Here is a 21079-nt window from a genome sequence, read left to right as displayed (position 1 = left end):
GTGTGTATGTATGTGTATGCATGTGTCTATTTGTGTGCATGTATGTATATGTGTGTGTGTGTGTGTGTGTGTGCATGTATGTGTGTGTGTGTGTGTGTGCATGTATGTGTATGCATGTGTCTATTTGTGTGCATGTATGTATGTGTGTGTGTGTGTGTGTGTGCATGTATGCATGTGTGTGTGTGTGTGTGTGCGCATGTATGTATGTGTGTGTGTGCGCATGTATGTATGTGTGTGTGTGTGTGTGTGTGTGTGCATATATGTATGTGTGTGTGTGTGTGCGCATGTATGTATGTGTGTGTGCGTGCGTGCATGTATGTATGTATGTGTGTGTGTGCATGTATGTATGTGTGCGTGTGTGTGTGTGCATGTATGTATGTATGTATGTGTGTGTGTGTGTGTGTGCGCACGTATGTATGTATGTGTGTGTGTGTGCGCACGTATGTATGTATGTGTGTGTGTGTGTGCACGTATGTATGTATGTGTGTGTGTGTGTGCACGTATGTATGTATGTATGTGTGTGTGTGTGTGTGCACGTATGTATGTATGTGTGTGTGTGTGTGCACATGTGTCTGTCTGTATGTGTGTGTGCACATGTGTCTGTCTGTATGTGTGTGTGCACATGTGTCTGTCTGTATGTGTGTGTGCACATGTGTCTGTCTGTATGTGTGTGTGCACATGTGTCTGTCTGTATGTGTGTGTGCACATGTGTCTGTCTGTATGTGTGTGTGCACATGTGTCTGTCTGTATGTGTGTGTGCACATGTGTCTGTCTGTATGTGTGTGTGCACATGTGTCTGTCTGTATGTGTGTGTGCACATGTGTCTGTCTGTATGTGTGTGTGCACATGTGTCTGTATGTATGTGTGTGTGTGCACGTGTGTGTGTGTGTGCACACATGTGTCTGTATGTATGTCTGTATGTATGTGTGTGCATTTATGTATGTATGTCTGTGTGTGTATGTGTGTGTATGTGTGTGTGTGTCTGTATATATGTCTGTATGTACGTGTGTGTGCACATGTGTGCATGTGTGTCTGTATGTGTCTGTAAGTATGTGTATGTATGTCTGTATGTGTGTGTGTGTATGTGTGTGCATATATGTCTGTATGTGTGTGCGGCGTGCATTTGTCTGTATGTGTGCCTGTATTTGTGTGCTTGTGTCTGTGTGTATGTTACTTTTAATCCGGACCCCCCTCCCCCCCTTCTTATACCATCAAAACTGCTTTTGTAGGGCTTGTGTGTGATATTAGCCAGGACTGCTGCTCCTCTGAAAAGCAACCCATGCACAGATCTCTTTTCAGAGGCATTTGAATGGCGGTAAAGAGGCATTATGTTGCCTCCTCACCACCTGTTTTAAGCCCGTAAATGCAACATCTGTGTACTGTGTGTAGGGCAGCCCATTAATTTCAATGGACTTCCCTACTCACAAAAATGCAGGGAAAGAAGTTCCCGAGCTTTTTTTTTTTTTTTTTATTGCACTGCACCAAAAGCACCCTACATTTTCCAATGTGTGGGGTACCATTAAGAATTAACGGTGCCCCCTAAAGTGCAGAGCATTCGTCTGTGTGTTGGGAACGAGTGCGACAAAGGCAAGAGAATTCTTGTTGGGTAGTGTATTAGTGCTCGGATGGACACACTTAGACCGAATTTTCAATGGTTCAAAGAATGTCAGGCAAAATGGTCGGCCCTCAGGCATGTTCACTTCATCAAATCCGGCCCACTTTGAAAAAAGTTTGGACACCCCTGCTCTAAACTTTCAGCTCAGACAAGGAGAAGACTGATCAGAGATGCAGCCAAGAGGCCCATGATCACTCTGGATGAACTGCAGAGAACTACAGCTGAGGTGGGAGAGTCTGTCCACAGGACAACAATCAGTCGTACACTGCACAAATCTGGCCTTTATGGAAAAGTGCCAAGAAGAAAGCCATTTCTCAAAGATATCCATAAAAAGTCTCGTCTAAAGTTTGCCACAAGCCACCTGGGAGACACACCAAACATGTGGAATTAGGTGCTCTGGTCAGACGAAACCAAAATCGAACTTTTTGCCCACAATGCAAAATGATATGTTTGGCGTAAAAGCAACACAGCTCATCACCCTCAACACACCATCCCCACTGTCAAACATGGTGGTGGCAGCATCATGGTTTTGGCCTGCTTTTCTTCAGCAGGGACAGGGAAGATGGTTAAAATTGAGGGGAAGATGGATGCAGCCAAATACAGGACCATTCTGGATGAAAACCTGTTGGAGTCTGCAAAAGACCTGAAACTGGGACGGAGATTTATCTTCCAACAAGACAATGATCCCAAACATACAGCAAAATCTACAAAGGAATGGTTCACAAATAAACGTATCCAGTTGTTAGAATGGCCAAGTCAAAGTCCAGACCTGAATCCAATTGAGAATCTGTGGAAAGAGCTGAAAACTGCTGTTCAAACACTCTCCGTCCAACCTCACTGAGCTCGAGCTGTTTTGCAAGGAAGAATGGGCAAGAATTTCAGCCTCTCGATGTGCAAAACTGATAGAGACATAACCCAAGCGACTTACAGCTGTAATCGCAGCAAAAGGTGGCTCTACAAAGTATTAACGCAAGGGGGCCGAATAATTTTGCACACCCCACTTTTCATTATTTTGTTAAAAAAAGTTTCAAAAATCCAATAAATTTCGTTCCACTTCACACTTGTGGTGATTCTTCACAAAAAATAAAATTTTTATATCTTTATGTTTGAAGCCTAAAATGTGGCAAAAGGTTGAAAAGTTCAAGGGGGCCGAATACTTTCGCAAGGCACTGTATACACCCTCCCCCATGTATCCAGCTTCTTTTAGGACGCCGGATGCATGGATTCCTATGGCAAAGTGGGAGGAGGTGGTATATTTTAAAGCACCCAGAGGCTCTAATCGGCTTGAAAATAGGGTGAGCTCATATATTTTAATGTACGGGTAGATAGCTCACACTGACAGAGTCCTGCACCTGCTGATCGCTGGTGCAATGCTTTCCAGCAAAATAAATAAATAAATTGTAAAATGCAAATTTTTACCTGCAAAAAACCCCCCAAAAAACAGGATTTTTAAAACGGGACAGAGAGCCATAGTACTTACTATGTGGGTTATAGGACACTGGCATGCCCTAAGGCAAGATGTGTACTCCCTATATAACCCCTCCCACTACTGGGAGTTGTCAGTTTTGTAGCCAAGTAATACAAGTGTATACCAAGAAGGGAGGGACCTCTGTGTCCCCTGACGTACAAGAAAAGGATTTTACAGGTAAGCGGTTTTAAAAATCCTGTTTTTTCTTTTCTTACATCAGGGGACACAGAGCCATAGTACTTACTATGTGGGATGTCCCATAGCAATGGCAACAGAAGGGAGGGAGACAACATAAAACAGGAGGCCAGAGGACCTATACTGCATCCTGCAGTATACGGCGCCCAAAGGCAATATCCTCATGACCTTTAATATTGATTTGATAAAATCTGATAAACGTATGAACTGAACACCCAGTCGCGGCCTTACAGATCTGAACCATAGAGGCCTGATGATGCTCCACCCAAGAGGCCCTAATCTCCCTGGATGAGTGTGCGCTAACATAAGGAAGAATCATCTTCTTTAAGCTGAAACTGGAACAATCACTTGACGATTCCATTTGGAAAATAGTGGATTTTGCAGAAGAAATGGCAACCAGAAAAGATGATCTTTCTTGTCAAAGAACTAAGAGAATTTCTCGTAAGGTTCAAATGGCTGATTCAACAAAGCCGACAAGACCAATCTTAGATCCCAAAGATTCAGCGGTGCCTTGATAGGTGGAATAAACCGTGTTAACCCTTAAATAAGCTACGCACCAAGAGTGGGAAGCAAGAGGCCATAGGAAAAGACACCGACATTGCCTGGATCTGGCTCTTGATAGAAGTCAAGGCCAGCCTAATTTCAGATCCTATATGCAGGACATCAGGAATCCTGCCTATTGACATATTTCCGGGGATGCCAACCTCTGGATCCACACCAAAAACCTATGCCTTCCAGAGCCTAAAGTAAGTGATTCTGGAAGCTGGCTTTCTGGCATTAGACAAAGTAGACACTACCAAAGGAGATCACTCACGATCTTTATAGAGTGGAATTCAACAGTCAAACCTGTTAAACCTTTTTCCCTTTCCCATAAGGTAGGAGGAACTACCGGACCTTTTGCAAGAAGTTATGGCTATAACGGCAGAGTCCGAAAAAGACTCCTACTGCCATCTTTATGATCTCTGTAAAATAAGATCTTCTAGGACCCACTGGGGCTGCCAGAATCACCTCGCTTTGTTCCTGCTTAAACCTGCGGAGAAGGCGCGGAAGTAGCAGAACTGGAGTAAATGCATGGATCAGTGAAAAACTGATCCCGTGGAAAGACTAAAGCGTCTGTTCCGCCTGCTAACGGACCCCTTGTTCGACAGATGTCAACCTTGTTAATGAATCTGGATGCAAATAGGTCCATGTCCGGAATACCCCATCTGACATATTGCTAGGAAGATGTCGTGGTGAAGAGATCATTCTCCCGGAACTAATTGTTGGCGTCTCAATTTGTGCGCCTGAAAAATTTTAATTGCCGATAGGCAAGGAATGTTGCGTTCTGCCAAAGCTAGAACATTATTCACCTCTTTTTGGGCTGCAGGACCTCTCGTGCCTCCCCTGGTGATCGATGTAAGCCACGCCGTGTCGTTGTCAGACTGTAGTCTGACCGCCAAGATTCTAGGGCCAGATGTACTGCCTGAAACTTCCAGAAGGCTGGCATCTGTTAACACCTTCCAGAATAAATATTTTCCTTTTTGCTGGATAAAAACCAATTTAGGCTCTGACCCATGTTGGGAGCCAAGCGTATTGGAAACAAACAAGGCCTGAATCTTCTTTATTCCAGACTGACAGGATGGTGTCTTGAAGCAGTCTTGGAGTAAAACTGTGCGTAAGGGATGGCCTTGAAGGAGACCCCCCTAAAAATCTCCTGCACAGCTGAATGAAGGAATTTTCCTTTGTCCTGATAAGTTGCATTAGTCCTACAATGGAACTGATTCTCGTCTGGGGTAAGAATATCTTCTTCTGTATGGTATCTATATCCAGCCCCCGAGTACCATAATCTCCTTGATGGTTTTAAGGATAATTTTCCTAGGTTGAGAATCCAACCTAGAGATTTCAGATATTTACGGCTGAGATCAGACTCTGATTTTAGACCTGAGACTGAATGATCTATTAAAAGTAAACAGTCTAGGACCGCTATGCCTTGAGCCCTTAACCTGGCTAAAGGAGGTGCCAGAATCTTTCAGAACACTCGTGGTGCTGTGGCTAAGCTGAATGGCAGGGCCACAACTGGAAAAAAAAAATTATATTTCAAACCGCAGAAATTTCTGGTAAGCGGGAAACTTTGGCACATGGAGATATGCAACTTCCCCCCCCCCCCCCCCTTGCAGGATGGGCACAGCCGATCAAATTATTAAAGGATCGGATGTTTAAGTGCCGATTCAGATCTCCAAGATCTAGAATGGGTCTTAATTCTCAGTCTGGCTCTGGCACCCTAAAAGGTTTGAGCTAAAACCCCTTGTTCCAAGGGAATCTCGGATATCACCGACTGGAATAACAGCTGATCCAGAGGCCAGAACGAGAGACTTCTTTTTCTCTGGATCCTTAGGGACATTCTCTGAGGAGACAAACTCTTGCATAAAAACTTCCGCATCAGCAGCCCAAGGACCCCACAGGCAGCACCCAAACAGGGACCCGAACCCTCAGATCAAAGCCTAGGCTGGGTTTCAGAAATCCCTCTGCTCTTGACATTGTTTCTGCCAGACCTTGAGAATCGCAGGACCTTTCCCCTCGCCCAAACGGGTGGGGGTGCTCCTTCATGAGAAGGCTTTAGCATTCTGCTTTATGGGCTCTCTGCCCCCAGATCCTGGTGCTGCCCTTGGGAACTTTCTCCTGATGAATGAGACTGTTGAGACTGCCTAAAGGCAGATGTCCCAGACATAGGAGAGGCTGCACGATTAAAGGAGAAATGTTTAACCTCCTTTTACTGGTAAAGAGAGATTTAAACTTTTGGATGTACTTATCCATTCTAAATAGCCATACCCCAGGAAGGGACACAAACTGGCTAAGGGTTTTCACATGGTGCTTTGGCTGATCAATATTCTAGCCACGGACCTCTGAGAATGCGCTAGTCCAAGTATAAGGCTTAAACGATCGAGTCCTTCACAGCATCCGTGAGACACAGTACGTCAAATACACCAGCCCATTGCCAGGCCTGCGGATCAGGCAGACTTTCAGGTGTCTCACAACCTGTTTCTTAACCCCTTGGAGTCCACATTTTTCAATGCATTAGCGTGACTCAAAATGTGCTCCACAAAAATAGTGGAGCAGACGTTAAAGGGTTAATGGACTGAGATACTCCAACTGCAGCAAGAACCCCAAAAGATCTCCTGTCCATAAAAGGAAAATCCAACCTTAATTTGCTGGATCCTTTAACATCAGTGCATTATCCACTGGACATGTGAGACTCTGCTCACCGAGGTAATTGCAGCATCAATTGCTGGAACCCCCCCCATTTCTTCATAGAAAATGTTCCCATTCAGAATACAGAAGCTATGCAAGAATAGGGAAAAACATCCCCAGGTGGGGGAGGTGCAAATGAACCATTAGTGGTAGATACCTCAAGAGCCTTTGCTGCAGGCAACAAAATGGTTAAGTAAGGGAGTAGACAAACATCTGACTTGAGAGGCTACTCCCTGCCTGTTAGGATCCTCCGAGGAGGAAAAAGAAGTATCTTCCAATATTTGGGAAGATCTACCTGATCCCCAGCCTCCTGCATCTCAAGAAAAGGGCCCTAAGGACTATATGGGAATCTGCTATGTTTAGTCCTACTATGGAGAGACATCATAGCATTAATTTTTTAAATGGTAGAAGAAAAAACCCGTTATATGATATGTACAGGGACTGAAGTGTTCTACCCTTGAAGGAGCATCTGACTAGCCATATACCTCTCAGGGGGGAATGACATTCTTTTGGAAGTGTTTATAGCTTGTTGTATACCCCTTAGAGGAGTTTCTGGTCCCTTTGCCACTCATAGCTTACAGCACAAAGCAGAGGCACTACCAGCAAAAGAATGTAACACTTGCTAAGCTTTAGTACAGTACAATAACTGCTATTAATCCTAGCTAATACAGCTCAATGTTGTCAAAAGAGAAATGCCTGTATCACCAAACCTGACTAGCCAACCTCTCTGCTCTGTCCCTCCACTGCCAGGCGGCAGCTTCTCTTACAGGGCTTAAAATACTTCCTGCGCATGTGTCTGACGCCGTTAGCCATGCACCCCCCCCCCCCCCCGCGCGCGCCATACAGCCCCCCCCCCCCTCTTCCTTTATCAAAAAAAAGCTGAGTTTCCCACGCAAGTGTCCTGCATAATGGTTGGGGGGGGGGGGGGGGGGGTAAATCCTCCACTCCAGCGAGCGGCCGCAGTCTGCCCAAAAAATGTTTTTTTCTTTCCAAAAGAATAAGGCAGCCGGCTGGCATCAAATAAGGAAAAAAGCACCAATCTGGGGGCCTATGAAGTGATCAGACCCCCCTTTTTCTTACCAGAGGGTCTGAGCTGGCTTATAAGAGGAGGAGAGTGGAAGCTTGTGCCGTTTCCAGCTTCAGAATGGTGAGTGCTCAGTACAGCCCCCAGTGGTGACACAGACATTACATGACAACACAATACATAGAAGGAGAGATTCCTGAGAAAATCTCCCCTACCTTATCCTCGCAGCAGGGTTTTATCAGAGATAAAAAAAAAAAAATCTTCGCCCTTCACGGTAGGCTCCTTAACCACTTGCCGACCGCCGCACGACGATATACGTCGGCAGAATGGCACGGGCAGGCATATGGGCGTATATATAAGTCCCTGCCTGCCCGCGGGTGGGGGGCCCGATCGGGCCCCCCCCCGGTGCCTGCGGCGGTCGGCATTCCTTCGAGAGCGATCCGGGATGAGGGGGCGGCCATTCATTCATGGCCACCCCCTCGCGATCGCTCTCGACGAATGGAAATCCCCCGTGACATCACTTCCTCTCCTGTAATGTAAACACAGGAGAGGAAGTGATGTATTCTCTCCTCCGTGTCGGTATTTTTCGTTCCGACACGGAGGAGAGCGGATCGGTGAGTTGCACCAACACTCTACACACACAGTAGAACATGCCAGGCACACTCACACCCCCCCTTTACCCCCCGATCACCCCCCCAATTACCCCTGCCCCCCAGTCACAGTGACACCAATGTAATTTTTTTTTTTTTGCATTGGTGTCATTTGTGACTGTAATAACTGTTAGGGCAGTTAGAGTTAGCCCCCTTTAGTTCTAATGTACCCCCCTAACCCCCCCAATAAAGGTTTAACCCCGTGATCACCCCCCGTCGCCAGTGTCACTAAGGCTGGGTTCACATTGCAGCGGTTTATGAGAACGAATGTGATTCGCACCGCACTGCAGTGCAAATCACATCCGATCTCTGTGCGATTCGAGTTCAGCCATTCGCCGCACCCGCCGCACCCGCCGCAAATTCGCACGGGACCCTTTTTTTGGCCCGCAGCAGAATCGGATCGCATGGGTGTTCACACCATGCGATCCGAGTTTGCAGATCGCACTGCGATATGCGAACTGATCTGGGGGTGTCAGTAACATTTCACTGACACTCCCAGCAGTTCGCATAGGGCAGTGTGAACTGCCGCCGGGAGGCATGCGATGCGGGAACCCGCCGCGGATTCGCGGCGTTTCCGCATCGCTCCAGTGTGAACCCAGCCTAATAAGCGATCATTTTTCTGATCGCCGTATTAGTGTCACAGGTGACGCTAGTTAGGCAGGTAGGTATTTAGGTTCGCCGCAGCTTTTTATAGCGCCAGGGACCCCCATATACTACCGCATAAAGCCCCCTGATTGCCCCCTAGTTAACCCTTTCACCTGTGATCACCATATAACTGTTAGAGGTGACGCTGGTTGGTTAGTTATTTTTTTATAGTTTCAGGGCACCCGCCATTTATTACCTAATAAAGGTTTAACCCCCTGATCACCCAGCGGGTGTCATTTGTGACTAATAACTGTTAGGGCAGTTAGGGTTAGCCCCCTTTAGTTCTAAGGTACCCCCCTAACCCCCCCAATAAAGGTTTAACCCCGTGATCACCCCCCGTCGCCAGTGTCACTAAGGCTGGGTTCACATTGCAGCGGTTTGAGAACGGATGTGATTCGCACCGCACTGCAGTGCAAATCACATCCGATCTCTGTGCGATTCGAGTTCAGCCATTCGCCGCACCCGCCACACCCACCGCACCCGCTGCAAATTCGCACGGGACCCTTTTTTTGGCCCGCAGCAGAATCGGATCGCATGGGTGTTCACACCATGCGATCCGAGTTTGCAGATCGCACTGCGATATGCGAACTGATCTGGGGGTGTCAGTAACATTTCACTGACACTCCCAGCAGTTCGCATAGGGCAGTGTGAACTGCCGCCGGGAGGCATGCGATGCGGGAACCCGCCGCGCATTCGTGGCGTTCCCGCATCGCTCCAGTGTGAACCCAGCCTAATAAGCGATCGTTTTTCTGATCGCTGTATTAGTGTCACAGGTGACGCTAGTTAGGCAGGTAGGTATTTAGGTTCGCCGCAGCTTTTTATAGCGCCAGGGACCCCCATATACTACCGCATAAAGCCCCCTGATTGCCCCCTAGTTAACCCTTTCACCAGTGATCACCATATAACTGTTACAGGTGACGCTGGTTGGTTAGTTATTTTTTTATAGTTTCAGGGCACCCGCCATTTATTACCTAGTCTCACTAGTGTACCCCTAAATTTAGGGGTGTCTACTTTCCAAAATGGGGTCATTTGGGGGGGGTTTGTGCCATCTTGGCATTTTATGGCCTTCAAAACTGTAACGCCCTTAGAAAGCCTGAAGGCGGTGCTTGGTTTTCGGGGCCCCGTACGCGGCTAGGCTCCCAAAAAGTCCCACATATGTGGTATCCCCGTACTCAGGAGAAGCAGCAGAATTTATTTTGGGGTGTCATTTCACATATGCCCATGGCATGTGTGAGCAATATATCATTTAGTGACAACTTTGTGAAAAAAAAAAAAAAAAAAAAAAGTTTGTAATTTTCCCGCAACTTGTGGCAAAATATAAAATATTCCATGAACTCAACATGCCTCTCAGCAAATAGCTTGGGGTGTCTACTTTCTAAAATGGGGTCATTTGTGGGGGTTTTGTGCCATCTTGGCATTTTATGGCCTTCAAAACTGTAATAGGTAGTGAGAAGTGAACTCAAAAATTTACGCCCTTAGAAAGCCTGAAGGCGGTGCTTGGTTTTCGGGGCCCCGTACGCTAGGCTCCCAAAAAGTCCCACACATGTGGTATCCCCGTACTCAGGAGAAGCAGCAGAATTTATTTTGGGGTGTCATTTCACATACGCCCATAGCATGTGTGAGCAATATATCATTTAGTGACAACTTTGTGTAAAAAAAAAAATTTTTTTTTTGTCATTATTCAATCGCTTGAGGCAAAAAAATAAAATATTCAATGGGCTCAACATGCCTCTTATCAATTTCCTTAGGGGGTCTACTTTCCAAAATGGGGTCATTTGGGGGGGTTTTGTACTGCCCTGCCATTTTAGCACCTCAAGAAATGAGATAGGCAGTCGTAAACTAAAAGCTGCGTAAATTCCAGAAAACGTACCTTAGTTTGTAGATGTGACAACTTTTGCGCAAACCAATAAATATACAATTATTGACTTTTTTTTTACCAAAGACATGTGGCTGAATACATTTTGGCCTAAATGTATGACTAAAATTGAGTTTATTGGATTTTTCTAATAACAAAAAGTAGAAAATATCATTTTTTTTCAAAATTTGCGGTCTTTTTACGTTTATATCGCAAAAAATAAAAATCGCAGAGGCAATCAAATACTATCAAAAGAAAGCTCTATTTGTGGGAAGAAAAGGACGTAAATTTTGTTTGGGTACAACATTGCATGACCGCGCAATTACCAGTTAAAGCAGCGCAGTGCCAAAGTGTAAAAAGACCTCTGGTCATTTACCAGCAAAATGGTCCGGTCTGAAAGTGGTTAAAGGAAACCTTCAGGAACCGGTGAACACTCAAGTTGACTCACAATCCTGGACCTGCGACAGGACCCTGCCAGTAAACTTTTATTGGCCTTACTACCAAAAAGTACTGGATCCCAGGGCCCAGCTCTCAAAGCATTCGCAAGCAAAACCTCATGTCTTCGGATTACGAGGCCTGAGTACCATTCATTTAGTCCATTACGGATACATCAGAACGGATCCGGTAAGGATGGCTGGCTCATCAAGGATTACAGCCTGTGGAGCTCAGTATAACACATCTTTACTCGTGCCCAACACCTTAGACACTGGTGAAAAAACTGAGGACTCCCATTAGTGGGAGGGGTTATATAGGGGAAGTTCACACCTTAAGGGGAGTGCCAGTGTCCAGCACCTGATACGCCGATATAATCCATATAGTTATTACTATGGCTCTGTGTCCCCGGATGTAAGAAAAGAAAAATAAATGGAATGACAGACGCCGATTATTTTAGGGCACGTGGGTGTATGCCATCTAGTCCAGGTGCTTTATTCACTTTTATGCTGTCTAAATATTTCTAGACCATATCAATTTTGAGCCATAATGGTTCATTTGGGGCCCTGTCAATATCCCCAATGCTGACCCTTGTTAATTTAGCGTTAAAGAGGAGGAGGGAGAGAAGTCTTGTACTCCTGCAGAGGAGACGGATGATTTTACTGCTTGGGTTGTAAGCTACAAACATAACAAATTAATTACCACTGATTTGTGCCCTGAAGATGATTTTTCAGTCCCATCATATTCATTGTTATTTCTTTCTGGTAGCTCTTTTTTTTCTGAACATTCCTGAGAAAGATTTTCTTTTTTTTCGTCCTCTGGAACCGGTGCAGAGGAGGATGGATAGCTTGTATCTACTGTTGAATCTGAAAACAAATATGTGTTACTGTGATATTTGCAGACACAAAGACTGATATTTAGATATCAGGAAAACATCAACAGTTAAATAACTATGATGGCTCAACAATGCAATGCTTAAAGCAGAACGTCAAACAAAATACGATTAAAATAAATAGTCCAGTAAAAGATAAAATAAAACCAGCTTTTGATGCGTTATTCTCCTTCAATCCAAAGATAACCCATCGGTAGTTTCTGCTTTTAAATGGTCTCAAATCTGATAGCCATAATTTATTCCACTTCTTCTAGGGCCCAGGTTATCTGAATTCACCCAGCCTGTGACTGGACAATGTATTTGAAAAGCAGCACAATGATGAGCTCATCTCTCTATCCTTCTACTTTCCATTCTTAACATTACTGTTGGTACATGAACTGTAATCCACTTCTTGTACTGCTTCTTTCTCTTATATTCCAGCTGTACTGTACAGGGACTGCAGGAGGCCAATACTAGGTCAAATTTGGATACTGTTACCACTTGCATTAAAAAAATAGGATTTTTGTACTCACCGTAAAATCCCTTTCTCTGAAGTTCATTAACAGGCACAGCAGCTCTTCTTGACCTTATGGTTATATCGCCCCTTTAGGAGAGGACTAGGCAGAAAGTGTTAAAAACAGTAGCACTTGCACAGTACCACCCAGGGGGCGGTCCTACTGGCTATAACCCCTCACACTGCATCCAGCAGCTCAGTTTGTCAAAAGCAGTACAAACATTAATAGGAGGGGTGGGTGCCGTGTCCGTCAATGAACTTCAGAGAAAAGGATTTTATGGCGAGTACAAAAATGCTATTTTCTCTATCGTTCATTTATGGACAATGCAGCTCTTCTTGACCTTAGGGAAGTCCCCCAAGCAGTGTCAAAGAAACGAGGGGTGGGAACAGCAAACAATAACTTCACCCATCACAACCAGAGCTCCTCAAACAGCCACCTGCAAAACCTTGCGGCCAAAGCAAGCATCCAAAGATGCGTTCGTTCACACTTTCACAAAATATTACAAGGTTGATGTTGACGACCAGGTAGCCGCCTTACACACCTGGGAAATGGACGCTTGATGTTGGAAAGCCCAAGAGGCACCAATTGCCTGGTAGAATGCACAGAGTCAGGAAAGGGAGGCACCCGTCCCCTTATGGCATAAGCTAGAATTACAATCTGTCTGATCCACCAAGAGATCGTGGCAGATGAGACCGCCACTCCCTTCATCAGACCAGCCACCAATACAAACAGCGAGTCCGACCTCCGAAAAGGAGCTGTAGCAGACAGATACACCAGCAGAGCCCGGACCACGTCCAAGGAATGCAAAGCCACCTCTTTGGGGTGTGACAGCCGAGGAAATAAGGGCGGAAAGCACAATGTCCTCATTTAGATGAAAGGCCGAAACAACCTTTGGAAGAAACTAATGCTATCCTTGTGGAGAATCAAGTAGGGAGACTTGCAAGACAAGGCAGATGTAATGGCCACTAGAAAGACTACTTTCTGAGCGTATCAATAAGGGAATCTCCCTGTTTTCAAACGGCGGTTTCTGAAGCACGAGAGCACCAGATTCAAATCCCATGGAGGCAGCATTGGTTGTACCGGAGAGGCCACATGTCAAACCCCCCTGAACAAGCATACTCGCCAATGAATGAGTCGCCAAGGGACGCTGAAAAACAGACAGCCTAAGCTGAAAACAGCAGGATCTTGGAAACTGAATATGTATGTGGATGCCAACCCATCTCCTCACACATGGAGATGTAGGCCTTTAACGTACGATGATAAATCTTCCGAGAAGATAAATTCTGTGCCCGCTGCATAGTGGATATTACCGAATCGGACAGACCTCGGTCCCTTAGCACCTGGCTTTCAACAGCCATGCCGTTAAAGCCAATGACGGTAAAGCCAATGACGGTAAAGCAGGATGAAGTATTGGACCTTGCGACAGAAGGTCCTCTCGCATCGGCAGTCCGCAAGGAACATCCACCACTATTCGTACTATGGCGGCGTACCACGGACACCGAGGACATCTGGGGCAATCAGAATTACTGGAATCCCCTAGACCTCCACTCTGCGAAGCAGATGCGGTAGAAGTTTGAGTGGGGGAAAAGCATAAATCAGTCGATAATGCCCCCATGGAGCCACCAAAGTGTCTTCGACGTCTGCCCAGGGAACCTTTGACCTGGCCATAAACCTCTGTACCTTCTGATTGAGCTGAGAAGCCAGGAGATCCACATCTGGCATGCCCCACCTTAGGCAAAGGAGCCAAAACACATCCAGATGTAGCGACCATTCCCCTTGGTCCAGCATCTGACGACTTAGGTCGTCAGCTTGCCAGTTTTTTACATCCGGAATGTACATGGCCGACCAAGCCAGCACGTACCGCTCTGGCCACCGCAGGATGTGAGTGACCTCCAATGCTGCAGCCAAGCTCCTTGTTCCTCCTTGATGGTTGACATACGCCACCGCTGTGTCGTTGTCCCACTGGATCCTGACTGGACGCCCCAGCAGCCCCTGTGGAGAGGCACCACCTGATTGCCTGAAGTTCTAGCAGGTTAATCGGCAGGCGGGATTCTTCCTGGGTTCACCGACCCTGGGCTGACTGTATGCCCCAAACTCCCCCCCCAACCGGTCAGGCTAGCATCCATTGTGATCACCGTCCAATGAAGAGGAAGGAACGACTTCCCAGGCCGAAGAGCTGGCGACCTCAGCCACCAGAGCAGGGAGTCCCTGACTAACTGGCTCACTTGAATTTGAAAATCCAGGGACAACGGAGATTTGTCCCATCTGGACAGGATCTGCTTTGCAAGACTCGAGTGTGGAATTGAGCATACGGTATAGCCTCAAAAGTTGCTATCATGAGACCCACGACTCGTATGCAAAAACACAACGATGACCACCTGCGGGACACCAACAACTTCATCGCAGCTTGAAGAGTCTGCCGCTTGTCCAAAGGAAGAAAGACCCTCACCTCCAAGGAGTCCAGAAGCAGGCCCAGATACTCCAGGCGTTGAGTCGGCACCAACTTCTGTAGGTTCAGTACCCAACCAAACTCCCAAAGAGTTTGTATGGTGATTGCCACATCCTCCCTTAATTCTGAGGCGGAAGTAACCCATGATTGCGATCCCTTGCTGCCTTAGCAAAGCCAAAATTGGGGCTAGCACCCTGGTGAAGACCCTCGGTGCCCACGCCAGGCCAAAAGGGAGATCTAAAAATTGGTAGTGCTCATCCCTGACCGCAAATCGCAGAAACTTCTGATGCATATGGGGACATGCAAATATGTGTCCTTGATGTCCAGGGATGCCAAAAAATCCCTCTGATGGAGTGCAGCAACCACTGAGCAAACTGATTCCATACTGAACCTTTGTACTTTCACAAAGCTGTTGAGGGCCTTGAGGTCCAGGACCGGACAGACCCCTTCCTTCTTTGGGACTACAAACAGATTGAAGCGGAATCCCTGAAACCTTTTCGGCATCGGTACAGGTACTATCGCCCTGCGCAGCAGCAGGTCCTGTACTGCCCCAAACAGGGCCTCCCAACAAGCCGGAAGAAGATGAAGGTTGGAGGGGGGGAAAAAAAATGGTGGACAAGAAAAAAAACTATCTTGTACCCTGAGGAAACCAGTTGGCTGACCCACTGGTCAGAAAGTAGAGAAAGGTCCACCGGCTGCAAACTCTCAAAGACGACCCCCACCCGAGAGTCAGGCGGGGGCAAACCTTCATGCAGTAACAGATTTGCTTGCAGGCTTGTTTGGATTGTGAAAACAGGGACGATTTTGTCCCTCAGCAGGCACCTTATCGGACTGGGAACGCTTACCTGCTGACCCGGGGGGATAAAAATTCTGCTTCTGAGTGGAAAAGGAGGGCCCTTGCCTACGGCGTGACTCCTTACCTTTTCTGGACTGTGGGAGCAATGTACTCTTAACCCCAGTAACATTGTTAATAATGTCATCCAGCGAGGCTCCAAATAGCCTCTCTCCCTGGAAGGGCAAGTCCGCCAGTGCTTTCTTAGATGCCTGGTCTGCAGACCAGCATTTCAGCCAAATCAGGCAACGTAGCACTATTGCTGATACTGAGGCTCTAGAGAGCAAGGAAGCCATATCTAAGGCCGCATCACAGACATACCCAAGGCCCTGCGCCACCTGGTCTGCCAGCTCCACGCAGACTGGGGAATCCTGTTTCTCCAATTCACGGTGCAACAATTTAGCGCATTCAGTAAGCGCCTGTGACACCAGGGCAGTGGCTAACACTGGCCGCAATGCTGACCCAGCCACTGTAAACATGGACCGGGCAATCGCCTCTGCCCTTTTGTCAGCAGGGTTCTTGAAAGCAGGGGTCCCTTCCACCGGAATCGTGGTTACCTTATTTAACCTGGCTATCGGGAGTCAACAATCGTTGATGTAAATTTTTTCAGGAAACTCTCCTCAAAGGGATAAAGCACCGCCATTTGTCTCAGGACTGAAGAGGCCCGCTGCGGGCTTCCCCACTCCGTATTTTGATACGTTTATTTACAAGTTAAATAGGGAAACACCTTAGCAGTGCGGGCCGGCTTGTGGGACACAAAAGGGACCGATACCTCTGTAGATGCCACCGCCATAGCCTCCATGTTTAGGGTATCCTGCATGGCAGTGATAAGTGCTCCTATTAGTGCTTTTTCCTGCGCCAACCCATCCTCACTGTCCGAATGGTCCTAGTCCACACCCTCTGATACATCAGAACAGGGGCCGCCTGTTACAGCGGGGCCAGAGTCTGAATCAGAGCTTTCTCCAGAAGACTGTGGGGGAGGGGGCATTTTTTAACCCCCTTGCGCCTGCACGCCACTTCCACCCTGGCAACAAAGGTCTCCAGGACCACCGACAGGGCGTCCATAGGCACCTCAGGTGCAGGGGAACCAGTTACGACAGGGATGTCTGGTGAAGAAGCGCCGGCTTCTGACACCATGCTGACCCACACTCACCTGTCACCACTTAGGGACCTAAGGAAAGTCACACAAAAAGTCCACACTCCTAGCTACCACAGACTGAGGGGCCCCCAGCAGGACTCATCACCCTGACCCAGGTACTGTGCTGCCACCGTCCGCTCTCCCCTGTGTCATCCACGTGGTGTCTGTGTGAAAAGAGTGCTGTACTAGAAGGAAACAAGCACCCAGAGCTAGAGGCAAAACTACCTGAGGCTACTACAAAATGGGTGACTCAGTAAAACTGTCTGAGGGTGCCAAGAAAATGGCTGAAAGGCAAAAAAACTGGCTGTGGCTACAAAAAAATGTCCACGGAGTGCGCAGCGGCCTCCCCACATCTCACACAGCACAAACACCCCACCGTGGCCCAGAATAAGGGAAGAGGACGAGTGGACACCCAGCGCAGCCCCCTGCCAGGACCCAGAGCCCCCCCGGCCAGGTACTTGCACCGCACCCCCATGTGCCCAGTCAAACAGTGGCCCATAGCATGGGAAGGGGCAGGGAGAGAAGAAAGGGAGAGTGAGAGACCCCCTAGTTGAGCTCCCAGGGAATGCCCAGCTGCTCCATCCTGCAGAGACAGGTGGAACCATACTTACCCCTCCTACAGGGATTGCTGGACGCATTCCACAGACAGACCCATCACCCGAGCAGTACGGGGTGGCTGCTGGCCACGGAACACTGACTCAGACAGCAGTAGCCCGGTCATATATGTGCCCTGGAGCATATAGTTCCCCGGCCACCCATGGATTAGATGGGGCATGTCGAGGCAAACCAAGCGCGTAGCTAGGACCTGCTCACACTTGATGGCCAGGCTGGGGAGACTACAAGGATCTATATTATCCATCCTGTCACCCAGCCCGACTGTTGATTGTAGATCACAGGAATCAAAAATGCAGAAAAAAAGAAAAAATCCCAGGACCAATGGTCCCACCGGGAGCCAGGTCCTTCTACATTAGTCAGAAAAAAACTGAGCTGCTGGATGCAGTGCGAGGGGTTATAGCCCGTAGGACCGCCCCCCTGGGCGGTACTGTGCAAGTGTTGCTGTTTTTAACACTTCCTGCCTAGTCCTCTCCTAAAGGGGTGATATAGCCCTAAAGTCAAGAAGAGCTGCTGTGTCCGTCATTGAACGATGGAGATATAAACAAAAGTTTAGTGATGTATGGATTACATGCCTTAATGAATTTTGCGTCACCCTTTCATTGAAACCTAGGTGTCCAAATTCAACCACCTTATTAACTTGATCATTTGCAGCTCTATATACAGTACATACAAGGTTTTTATTTGGGAGCCTGTTAATGCAAACTCCCAGCATAAGAAGTCAAATAGACAAAAGAAGTTATTCTGCTTCTGCCCATCTTACACTGGATGGCTATTTTTGACTGTGAAAATGAGATGCGGTGTAAATGAAGCCCTTGTAATAATTTTTTTTTAGCATGCTTTTTTGTTTGGCAAAAAATAAAAAAAACAGCGGTAATTAAATGCCACCAAAAGAAAGCTCCATTTGTATGAAAAAAAAAAAAAAAAGAATTTTTGTACTCACCCTAAAAACCTTTTCTCTGTAAATCACCGACCGACACAGCTCCTCTCTTAGCCATTGGGTTGTTATGCCCCATTACTAGGATATGCATTAGTTGTAATACAACACTCAGAACGCTTAGTACCGCCCAGGGGGCAGTCCCTTTGGCAACAACCCTCCAGCCTGCCATGCAGCCATCAGTACGTCAACAAGCAGTGTAACGTAAAGATAAAAAGGAGGCTCTGTGTTGGTCGGTGAATTACAGAGAAAAAGATTTTACGGCGAGTACAAAAAAGTGCCAAACGTGGGATGGGAAAACAGCATAGAAACTTCATCCACCATGGCAAGTGGGAACTAGAGTAACTTTACCCCAAAAAAAATAAAATAAATAAAAAAAAAAAAACAGTGCGTGGAGAAATCTACCACAAAACCAGGGTACCCTCAAAAGGAATGACAACCCACAACTGCACCAAAAAAACTGCGGAATGTAAAGCAACAGCGCATTAACGGTACTACGTTTATCGAAAAACCAGGAAAAAAATTAAATATATTGCATATTCAATTGCAACGATACGGCCTCCTGCAATACTTTGCGGCCAAAACAGGCATCAGCTGATGCACGAACGTCTACCTTGTAGAACTTGGTAAACGTGCAGACAGGTGACAAGGTCGCCGCTTTACACAACTGTGCAACAGGCGCTTGGTGTCGGAAGGCCCAAGACTTTCCGACTGCCCTTGTGGAGTGGGCCGTGACCGGAAAGGGGGGCACCTGCCCCTTAAAGGCGTAGGCTTGCACTACAATCTGTCTGATCCACCTGGAAAATGGTGGCGACGAGACCGCCATGCCTTTCTTTGGACCAGCCACCGAAAAAAAACAATGAGTCTGACTTCCGAAAAGGAGCAGGGGCAGACAAATACATCTTAAGAGCCCGAACCATGTCTAGAGCGTGAAGGGCCACCTCCTTAGGGTGTTTTGGCATAGGACACACAGATGGTAATACAATGTCCTCATTGATATGAAAAGCCGAGACTACTTTCGGAAGAAAAGATGGTTGCGGACACCACCTTATCCCTGTGGATATCCAGATAAGGCGACTTGCAGGACAAAGCCACCAGTTTCAAAACCCTCCTGGCCAATGTGATGGCCACTAGAAAGACCAGAAGCGCCGATAACACCAGGTTCAAATCGCACGGGGTAACGGTGGACGCACCGGAGGGACTACATATGTTGCACCCCCTGAACAAAGGTACTCACTAATGAGAGATGCCAGGGGTCGCTGAAATTTGCCCCTTAATGGTGCTTAACGCCAATTTCTGGTCTACTCCTTGCTGAAGAAACAGCAGGATCCTGGATATGGAAAAGGAGTGTGGATGCCATCCTTTCTCCTCACACATTGAGATGTAGGCCTTCCAGGTACGAGGCTATATCTTCCGAGAAGAAAATTTCCACGCCCTCAACATAGTTGGGATCACAGAGTCCGATAGACCCCGGATCCTCAACACGTGGCTTTTAATAGCCATGCCGTTAAAGCCAGCGATGGTAAAGCAGGATGGAGAATCGGACCTTGAGACAGAATGTCCTCTCGCAACGACAGTTGCCATGGGGCAACCACCACCAGGCGCACTAGGTCTGCGTACCAAGGACACTGAGGCCAAGCTGAGGCAATCAGTATTACTGGGATCCCCTCGCCTTCCACTCTGCGAAGCAGACGTGGTAACAGTTTTGGTGGAGGAAAGGCGTAGATCAGCTGGTACTAATCCCATGGAGCCATCAGCGCATCTGCTCACGGATCTCTTGTCCTGGACACGAATCTCGGCAACTTCTGATTGAGACGGGAGGCCAGAAGATCCACATCTGGTGTGCCCCACCTCAGGCACGGTAGCCTGAATACCTCTGGATGCAACGCCCATTCTCCTGGGTCCAGCATCTGGCGACTTAGATAGTCCACCTGCCAGTTCTCCACTCCTGGGATGTAAATGCCCGACAGGGCCGGTACGTGTCGCTCTGCCCACCGAAGTATGTGAGTGACCTCCCGTGTGGCGGCTGAGCTTCTTGTTCCTCCTTGGTGACTGACGTATGCCACAGCCGTGGCGTTGTCTGACTGGATCCTGATCGGTCGTCCCTGTAGTCTCATCAACCATATGGAGAGGCACAGCCTGATCGCTCTTAGCTCGAGCAGATTGATCGGCAACTTGGATTCTTCCGCCGACCAGAGGCCCTGAGCCGACTGAACCCCCATCACTCCACCCCAGCCGGATAGGCTGGCGTCCGTTGTGATCACTGTCCACTTCAAGGAGGTAGGAACGACTTCCCAGACTGAATCACCGCCACCAGAACCCAAAACTGGAGCCAATACTTTGGTAAAGACTCAGGGGGCTGATGCCAGCCCAAAAAGGGAGAGCCACAAACTGGTAGTGGGCTTCCCCGACTGCAAATCGCAGAAACTATTGATGCCGAAGGCGTATGTGTAGGTATGCATCCTGCATGTCTAAAGAGAGTCCCCTTGATGGAGTGCAGCGACTACTGAGTGAACCGATTCCATTCTGAACCTCTGCACTTTCACAAAGTAATTGAGGGCTTTTAGGTCCAAGATTGTAGTTCCCAAGAAGGAAGGGGTACGTCAAAACAGA

At 47.5% G+C, this 21079-nt stretch overlaps 1 protein-coding gene across 1 annotated transcript in view; it reads right to left on the bottom strand.

The window, feature by feature from the left end:
• The window catches only part of ATF7IP2 (activating transcription factor 7 interacting protein 2), a 273655-nt gene that overhangs the window by 19320 nt on the left and 233256 nt on the right, over nucleotides 1-21079 (bottom strand). The window contains exon 10 of the mRNA XM_077448852.1: nucleotides 11815-11978. Coding sequence (XP_077304978.1) covers nucleotides 11815-11978 — 164 coding nt within the window. The remainder of the gene's footprint in view (nucleotides 1-11814; nucleotides 11979-21079) is intronic.

The sequence above is a fragment of the Lithobates pipiens genome, unplaced genomic scaffold, assembly GCF_037356315.1.
Source record: "Lithobates pipiens isolate NorthernLeopardFrog02 unplaced genomic scaffold, aLitPip1_a1.2 Scaffold_22, whole genome shotgun sequence".
Taxonomy (NCBI): domain Eukaryota; kingdom Metazoa; phylum Chordata; class Amphibia; order Anura; family Ranidae; genus Lithobates; species Lithobates pipiens.
Note: the sequence above shows the minus strand (reverse complement) of the source record. Positions and strands in the feature narration are given on the sequence as shown.